The following is a 10,057-nucleotide window of genomic DNA, read 5'->3' on the forward strand; positions in this document are numbered from 1 at the left end:
CTGTATGTAACCAACTAATTTACATTTTCATGATGCACAATTAGCTGGAGCCCATGGGTAACAAAGAATGTAGCACCTATACAAAGAAAAAAAATGTAGCAAAAACATTGTCCACCATTTCAGTAACAAAGAATGAGCCACCTATACAAGTAGGAATTGAATTATACAACAATCTTAAACATCTTTTTAATTTTAAGCAGGTTAGTGAAATAAGGGTTGAAGAAGGAACTACATCAGCTAATGCCAAGAGAACAACAGCATCATCACAAGTGAGTTTATTTTATTTAACAAACCCTTCATATTAACTTGGTCTTTTTATTATTATTATTATTATTATTATTATTATTATTATTATTATTATTATTATTATTATTATTATTATTATTATTATTATTATTATTATTATTATTATTATTATTATTATTATTATTATTATTATTATTATTATTTTTATTATTATTATTATTATTATTATTATTATTATTCAATTTTCATGGAATTGGATTTGTAAGAAACAAGCTTTAAACTAATTTTGATATATCAAAACGAAAAAATTTGGAATCTACAGCTTTAGACCATTTTATCCTTAATTCATTTACCAAAAATTACACTCTTTTAATGCATGCTTTTGGTTTTTGTAAGGGTACAAAAAAAAACATCATTTAAAATTTTATCAAGACTTCATGATGATATCATCTGTTTATTTGAATTTGTGTAGGAATGTGGTGACGGCCAAATAGCCATACGATCTCCTCCCATTGCCATAGCAAATACTCTTACCACTCAGGATGTTGATATTAACATCAATGATGATCAAGGTGAAGACTCTTTGGATCAGTTTTATTTTCTAGAGTTATCTCATCACCCTTTTCTTTTTGAAGCTTAACTCTCTTCTCTCACACCTTTTGTTCAGTTTCTCTAAATGATGATGCTGTCATAAAAGTAACCTCAATTGTTGAGGAACAATTATCTAAGGATGTTGAATTTAAAGTTCCAAAATCTAAGCCCTCTCTAGTCATTCCTTCGGCTGAAGAATTTCAAACTCCTTCAATGCGATCCAAAGGTATATATTTTCTCCCTTCATTTTATCTTAAAAACTTTATTTTGTGCTAAAAAAAGGATTAATTATTCTTTCCTTTACTTTCAGGAGACCCTTCTCAAAATGTAGAAGATTTAAGTTCTTCTTTGTTTGTCAAGAGTGAGCTTGAGCAACTAGTCTCCAAGAATCATTTGGATTATGAGAACTTACCTCTCTTGACTGGTTTCCTTGTTAAAAATCCTTCTGTTCATTTAAAAGACAATTCACTGCGTAATAGATACAAGGGATGTGCCTACAACTTACTGGCTGAGCTATTAAAATTCCTTGAAACTCATAGTGTCTTGGATGTATTAGGCTCATGCCACTCTGAATTTGTGGAGCTACTACTAGATGCACGCAACTTTGGTTTTGATAAGGATTGGTTGGATAGTGTCGAAAGGCGGGCTATGTTTCCTGATATACAAATATCTCAAGACGCCATGCAAGAATTATTAGATTCCAAGAAACAGGTTACCAAGGAAGTTGAAGTGTTGTATTTGAAGATAGAGATTTTAAGTCAACATGTGGAGGATCTTAAGCATCAATTGACATCCTCTAAAGCTGTTTTGAAGAATATAATTCAACAAGAGGCGGTTTTAAGTGCACCTATTGGCTATTAGACTATATTTTCAAGTACTTTTATTTCATCATTGGTGCTTTGTTATGCTTTTCATTGTGGGAACCTTTGTCCTTCAATATTTTTTATCCCTTGGGTGTCAAGTTTCGTCATTTCTCATCCGAAAAGAACTAAAACGTCTTATTATGTTTGTGTATTGAAAACTATTATTGATTGTTGTATGTATGTTACATTAATGAAGTTATTTTACTGTATTCTCCATACAATTTGATTGGGAAATTGTATTATGTGGTATTCTGCGATAAATCAAGCACCCAAACACCACATCACACCTGTCACTGCTCATGTTTTAGGTGAATTTGGCACATTCAAAATATTTTTCAAGGTATGGCACTACCTGAAGATGTAAAGTTTGCAGGATCTTCAAGATATAACAGATGAAGATATGAGATATGTTGAATGATGGATGAACAGAGCCTCTCGGAATCTATATTTGCTTTAATTTCTTTGCAAATATGAATGATATGAAAACCATTTCAGAATGAAGTTGATACTCGATATTCAGAAGAACAATCATATGTATATATGTAGTCACTGATTTTTTCTAAATTTTTATTTATAGCTTATTGCTGATGTTAAGAGCTTGAAAAGTTGGTAATTTTAGAATTTTGTTCATTTAAGGAACAAAGAAGGTAACTCAAGGAATTAAATCTCGTGGCGTCTACATATACATGACTGTTAGCCTTAGGTGCATAAATTTGTTGATTATTATAAGATGTACGCAAATTTTTTTTAATAAAGTTTTGATTGGATGGAAATCGAGATAGTTAGAAGAATGAGTGATGCTAAAACATTATAGTTGAAACATAATGCAAAGTGATTTAGACATGTTGTCTTTAATATGCTTTATGTATTGTTTGCTTAAATTGGGATTGAATTTGGATTCTATGCAGTAAATGCGTGACGTAATTATTGATTTTGACCGTCTGATTGCAAAACAATTGTAAAGATTATTTAATAATCGATGGTTTATTGAATGTGTAATATGAGTCGGATAATCGCAAGCAAGATCAATTAATGTGTATAACTGCGTGCTTTTTCTATTGGAGTGGATCCAATGGGTTATGCTTGATCTCTCAATGTTCAAATGAGAACTGAAGTTGACCTTTAGTAATTTGTATTTATGCTTGTTTGTTAATATAGTGACCAAGTCAAATTCAATGAAGCGCTTCGTACACCAGAAGACTTGGAGTTTGAAGAGGCTTTATTTAGAGGTTCACCTCCTCAGTACCCTCAAACACACCAATCCATCATGCAATTCTATACTTCTTGTTCACACTGAGACTAACTATATGAACATGATCATGATCTCTATTCACTTGTTATTCTCCATGGAACCGTAGAGTTCATGGCATGTGTGTTCTGGAAATTATTACATCTGACTATCTATCTATATAGTGAGTTTACTGACCCCCCACATATATACAAGAAAGTGAAATCGGTAAATTATTAATTTGGTTTAAGGTTTAAATACATAAGTAAAGGTATAAATGTTAAAACGTTTTCATATGGTTACTAATAAACAAAGGTGTCGTCAACAACTTGAATCTTTGCAAAGCGAGAAAAAATTCGATTAACAGGAGTTTCTCTCATACTCATAGCATTGATCTTAATCTCAGACATAGAACCTACACACAACTTTTTTCTAAAGTGTATTCTAAAATCTCATGTGTTTAAGTCCCTATAGGAATTAGTCTCGGTTCCACATTCGTATAGGTGAGTTATCAAGATCAATCATGTATTTTTGTACTCCACTCCATTTAGAATATAGATCTCATTAAGAGTTTCTATTATCTCATCCTCATGTTGCTACAAAAATTATGCTTTTCTAGTTTTATCATAAGATGTTCTATTACACCATGAGTTGTTATTACTCACTGAATCTATTTTTTGAAATCTTCAGTCATTTAGGCTGAGTTACCATCACTCATGATTTTTAGACATTAGTATCATCCTATTGTAAGTGTTTAAGACATTCTTTCTACACATTGAACGATTCATGAAAATTATTCATCAACACATCATATTTTGAGTAACTACAAAAACCAGTGTGTTTCATTTCATTGGATCGATGCACCTAAAATTGGGGGAATGAAAAAATAAATGGCATTGGATGGAACGGGTTTTATTGTACTACATTCCATTTTATTTTATTTTTTTACGAAACCAAACCATGGAGTATGGTTTTATCTCACTCCATTCTACTCTACCATTTTCCATCAATACAAACATTATATTAGACTTTGTTTACAAGTTTGGAGGAGAAGGGATTTTAAAAAAATTATAAGTCATTTTAAGAAGAAAAAAATTGTCATAAATTATAAGTCACTTTACAATATTAATGAATTAATGTTATTTTCATTTTCGTATTATACCCTTAACTATCAATTACTTCTTTTTTTCAAATTCTTTAAATTAATTTTCCGATATAATTTTTTTTAAATATCAAATATATTATCAAAATATAGATTTGTCATGACCCACCACAATTCAGTAACAAGGCTCTTCAAACTAAATCATGACCGTAGGTGGGTTTTCTTTAGACTTGGAATTATTACAAATGCGAAAGTGAGACCAATAATTGAAGCTTTATATCAACAATGATGACTAGCTAGCTGTAAAGATTGTCAATAATGGAAACATCACTTTATACTACAGTGTTGAACAAGATACAAACAAGATATTGAAATTCTTGTTCTCATCGTGGGTTATTGTTTAGATGTGTCTAGAAAGCGAGCTGAATCTTGCAACTCAATGCAGTTGATCAAAATCGAACCTATCATAGTTGAGGAATTACAATTGTGGAAACTCAGCTGACCTCGACTAATTTCAGCTTCCATAATCCACTCACCCATTAACAAAAAAGATTTATCCTTAGCCAATAAAATTGTGCTATTGAACTATTCGTGGAAAATTATTCATCAACACATCATATTTTAAGTGATGAGAGAGGTGGATTTCTCGGATCTCATCATAAGATCCCTCATCATAATACATTAATACCCCCACAAAAAATTATAAGAAAAATTATTCATCAACACATCACATTGAGTAATTACAAAAACTAGTGTGTTTCTTTCCATTGGATACATCTAAAATTGAGGGAATGAAAAAAATAAATGGTATTGGATGGAACGGGTTTCATTATACTCCATTTTATTTCTTTCATTTTTTTTACAAAATCAACCAATGGAATATGATTTTACCCCGCTCCGCTCCATCATTTTCCATTGATACAAGTCTTAGGTTTTTTTATGAGTTTAAAGGGGAAAAGAGAGCTTTGAAAAAAATTATAAGTCGTTTTAAGAAAGAAAAAAATTGTCATAAATTATAAATCACTTTACAATATCAATAAAATATGGGAAATGCTAACTGGTGCTCCCGGGCACTGGTTAAGGATATGAAAAAGGAAATTATATAAGGTGCTTTTAGGCATTATATAGTCATGACTTAGTAAGTAATTTACTTTTTTTTTTTTGACAAAAGTAAGTCATTTACTTCTTGGCTAGTCATAATTTCTCCTACATATAGGTTTTAATTGGGAGGATTTAGATTCTTTCAGCATCACATATTGCTAGCATTTGACGGTAATCAATTATTTGGCCATCAATTATAAGAGTTTTAATGATGCCTTTATAAGAGTTTCATTCTCTCGTAAAATAACGCTGTAAAGTTTAATTGGACGATATGTGAGTTACTGTTATGGTAAGTCATTGTAATTAATGTTACTTATGCTATCATAGGCTCAAATACTTTCATACAGTTTTAACTTTTAAATAAACAAATGCAGTATTGGTGATATGTATGATTCTTGTAATTTCCTACCTAATAGGTTAATTATACTATTGAAACAAGTATTGTATGTACTGAGTGGGGGTCTTTTCAAACCTAATCTCGCATTGGGGCAATTAAACCCTCCAACTCTATTCAATTCTCTTTAAGTTGAACGACAATCCCTATGAAAAACGATAAACTTACTACTTTATTACTTGTTATGATTTGGTGTACTTGCCAATTTTGTCCATCACTTCTCAAGAATGATTAATGCGTTCACACTTCTTCAAACAATGTCTCTATTATTTCTCTTATAAATAGGACTCTGAGCATTTGAAAAAGATATACAACTACACGATTTCAACTATGGTAAAACTCTGGTAAAATTCCAAACACAAAATACTTAGGAAAACTCTTACAGACTTTAAATCGTAGAATTTCTTAAATGTTTATAAATCAACTGCGCTTAACTTAATTTACCACTCTTTGAGTTCTGAAAGCATTTTACCACTCTTTGAGTTCTGAAAGCATAAACACCAATCAATTTATTTGTAAACTCTGATTGTAGAAGTCCTCCAGAAGAGGCAGGAAATCGTATACTTGTGTGTATAAGTAAATTGTAATCTTGTGTGATGTATAGTGGAAAAATCTCTCAAGTGTGAAGGGACCGGACATAATCTCGGGTTTTGTGGGGTGAACCAGGATAAATAATCGTGTCATCCTCTTTCTCTCTTTCTTTGTTTATCTTTAGGACAATCTGATCAGTTTTAACTTACACAAAGATTTTCAGAAAAAGGCAACACAATTCAAAACCCTTATTGTGTTTTTCTCACCTTCAACTTATACTTACTAAGTAAGCAAGTTGAATCTTGCAACTCAATTAGACTCAATGCAGTCTATCAGATCAACTCAAGCTTTCACTGCAGTAAATCAAAACCGGACACATCATAGTTGAGAAAACTCAATCGACCTAGGCTAATTTCAGCTTCATTCAACAACTTGTAATCCACTCACACATTAACAAAATAGATTTATTCCTTGCCACTAAAATTGTGCTATTAAACAATTCGAAAAAAAATTATTCATCAACACATCATATTTTGAGTAACAAGAGGTATCTTTCTTAGTTCTCATCATAAGATCCTCGTCAACACATCATATTGAGTAACTACAAAAAACTAGTGCATCCAATGGAATTGGATACACCTAAAATTGGGGGAATGAAAAAAAATGGTATTGGATGAAATGGGTTCCATTCTACTCCATTCTATTTAATTAATTTATGTTTACAAAACCAACCAACGAAATATGGTTTTATCCCGCTCCACTCCACCATTTTCCATCAATTCAAACATAGTCTTAGGTTTTATTTGTGAGTTCAGAGGGGAAGGAGGCTTTGAAAAAGAATTATAAGTCGTTTTGATAAAGAAAAAAATTGTCATAAATTACAATTATAAGTCACTTTACAATATCAATGAAACATTAATATGTTTTCTTATTATACTCTTAATTAATTATTAGTCCTTTTAAAATTTGTTAAATTATCTTTCCAATATCATTATTGAAGGGTGTCTTTATAGCATAACTCATGATTTCTCTTTGCCGGACAAAATTAACTACGTTTAATTGATTTAAAATTGTCAAAACATCTTATAATTTGGGATGTATGGACACACAACACGAGAAACTCTTGTGTGAACCAGGGCCAAAAAATTTGGTTTGGTCACACATAGAGTTTTTGTCTTCTCTCTCTCTCCACAAATAAACAAATACTTTTCATTTTCTCTCTTCTCTCTTCTCTCTCTTCTTTCTTTGGTTGTGACCAAAGAAAATTTCTTGGTCCTGGACCACCTAAGAATTTCTCCACACAATAATCGGTTTTCTCTTTCCATCTAGCAATTGGTAACAATACATACTCCCTCCGTCCCATATTACTTGACCTAGTTGACTCTGTCACGTATGACAATGCACAATTTTAAACTTAAATTTCTTTAATAATCTAGTAGAAAAAATTACGAAAATTTGATATTTTGAAAATATTAGTCGAGACGAATCTAACAACATCTTATATGCTATATTTTGATTTTATATATTAGTAGAAAAATAGAGTCAAAACATGGTACATGAATAGTGCAAATATTCTAAATAGGTCAAGTAATATGGGACGGAGGGAGTAATTAAATGATTTAATTTGCATACACGACGGCGTAAGTTCCTAAAATATCTCTCTAAATATATGTTATGATTTGATTGGATGGACATTCTAGCTAAGAGGACCAAATCTATATTTGGATATTGTATTTGATATTTTAAAAAAGATTACAAGATAAACATGATATCAAGTTGTAATTTTTTTTTTTACTTTAAAGACAATTTCAATAACGAAAGTCTGGCAATAAATCAAATGTCAAGACTGCAGAAATACAAGGCAGGGTTTCTTCGACCCATATGCAATCTAAATTCTTAAGAGCATATTTAACTAAATAATGAGCAGCTTGGTTGGCTTCACGCTTAACATGCAAAAAATTCAAACTACGAAAATTACCCTTAAAACTAATACAATCTCGAATAATAGAGCCAACATAGTTGGAAGATTGTTGGTGAGCATTCAACGCTAAAACCACATTAGAAGCATCTGATTCTGCTATAAGATTCAAGAAAGACATGTCTTTTGCAAATTCCAAACCCTTCCGTATAGCTAAAGCTTCTGCAACCTCTGAATCTGGTAATGAACAGACTTGCCAACAACTAGCACCAACAACACCTTCATTATCTCTCACCACAACACCAATACCCCACTTATCACCTCTATCGGACCTGCTGCGTCAACATTAAGCTATCAAGTTGTAATTGTATAAACCATCCGGAGTTCAACAAATTTGATATTATGCTTCCTAAAATGTTTTATAATATCATATTGTTCTTTTAATGTTTTTTTTAAATATCAAATATAATATCAAAATATTGATTTTTCTCTCCGAATTTTGCTCCAAGACTTTCCAAAATTCAACCACAAAGACACCTAAAGCTTGGTTTTTCATTTTGGGTTAAATAAGTTTTTGGTTCTTATAAATATAGTAAATTTCATTTTTAATCCTCATAAAAAAGTAACATGTTTTGGTCTTATACAAATTTTTAGCAAGTAGTTTTAGTCCCTGATAAATTAGATTTTGTGTAATTATGTTTAAAATTTTGAATGTTTTTTACAAACTTTTTTAAAACATTATAAAGAGCTCCTCCATATAAAATTCGCTCAAAATTTGTTTTTTAGGTCAAAATTTCTATTTGTTTTATGACTTAATTGCGATTTTGGTCCCTCTTATTTTCACCATTTTGCAAAATTGGTTATCCTATTTTAAAATTTGATAGTTTCGGTCCCTCTATCTAAATATTGTTTAGAATATGATGATATAACTTGTTTTAAATGAAGTTTTCAAGAGAGTTTTCTTAGGATTTCATCAAGAGGAGTGTCATGAACACTCTTTCTAACACTTTCTAACACCACTATCTTATTGGATGAAATTCATGTGGGTGTCTCACGTTGGAAATGGATCTTCCATAAATGGTGAGACTCACAAGGTTTCACCCAATAGAAGAGTGATGGTTAGAAAGTGTTAGAAAGAGAGTGCTCCTATTATTTCTCTTTCATTAATGTTGATATTTTCTCATCTTCGTATCATATACCAGGACATTTCAAACTTATCACATCACCTTTTTTTTAAAAAAAAAAATATGATGGAGAGACCAAAATTGTTGAAATTTTAGCATTTAAAAAAATCATATATAATTCATTAAATGTTAAAAAAAATCTATTTTTTTATAAAAGAGTTTTCTATAACCTTCTTAGCATGTTTGTAAAAAAATCATTTAAAAATGTAAAAAATTAAACATATTTAAGCAAATTTTAATTTAAGAGAGACTAAAACTAAATGCTTTAATTTGAACAATTTTGTAAGGATCAAATCTTTAATTTTTTTTTATAAAAAATACAAACGAAATTCGCTATATTTATAATTATTGCATCATTTTTCAAATAAATTCTTGACCCACCAGCCACCACTAACAATAGTAACCTGGTTTCATGAGTCATGACTGTTAGTTGGTTTTCTTTAGACTTGGAATTATCACCAACGAGGAAGTGAGACCAATAATCTAGCTGTAACGTTTTTTAATAATGGGAAACTTTGCTTTTTATACTAGTACATAGATTACGTGTCGAAAGAACGGTGGACATGGAACTCATTAGATATGTACTAGGATTTTATATTTTATATTCCAGGTAATGAATTATGTGGACATGAAATTGATCAATATATTTACGATATACTCCCTCCGTCCTTATATGTAAGCACCATTTACCTCTTATATGTAAGCACCATTTACCTCTAATAAAAGGGTGGTTTTTAACGATTGTTTTTTGAAAAATAAAATTGACGGAATGAGATAGGCATGTGATGAGCATGAAAATAGAGAGTATGCGTTACATTTAGATTTAGATAAAGGTCAAGGAAGATAAATGTATTTTTTTTTCCCAAGTTAGACTTTTGTATTGCCAATCATAAGAAAAA

General features: G+C 30.6%; 1 protein-coding gene across 12 annotated transcripts in view; it reads left to right on the plus strand.

Moving 5' to 3' along the window:
• The window catches only part of LOC146939330 (uncharacterized), a 31,932-nt gene extending 29,971 nt beyond the window's left edge, over positions 1-1,961 (plus strand). For 5 of the 12 annotated variants that reach the window (XM_085757398.1, XM_085757400.1, XM_085757403.1 and 2 more), the window contains 4 exons: positions 201-269; positions 719-818; positions 914-1,063; positions 1,148-1,961. In XM_085757398.1, the coding sequence (XP_085613524.1) occupies positions 201-269; positions 719-818; positions 914-1,063; positions 1,148-1,698 (870 nt within the window). In that variant the 3' untranslated portion in view covers positions 1,699-1,961. The remainder of the gene's footprint in view (positions 1-200; positions 270-718; positions 819-913; positions 1,064-1,147) is intronic. The other 7 variants (XM_085757399.1, XM_085757401.1, XM_085757406.1 and 4 more) reach the window with 3 other exon arrangements.
• Positions 1,962-10,057: the final 8,096 nt, after the last annotated feature.

This window comes from Medicago sativa, chromosome 3 (genome assembly GCF_051527215.1).
Source record: "Medicago sativa cultivar Bolivia chromosome 3, Bolivia_mono, whole genome shotgun sequence".
Classification (NCBI taxonomy): Eukaryota; Viridiplantae; Streptophyta; class Magnoliopsida; order Fabales; family Fabaceae; genus Medicago; species Medicago sativa.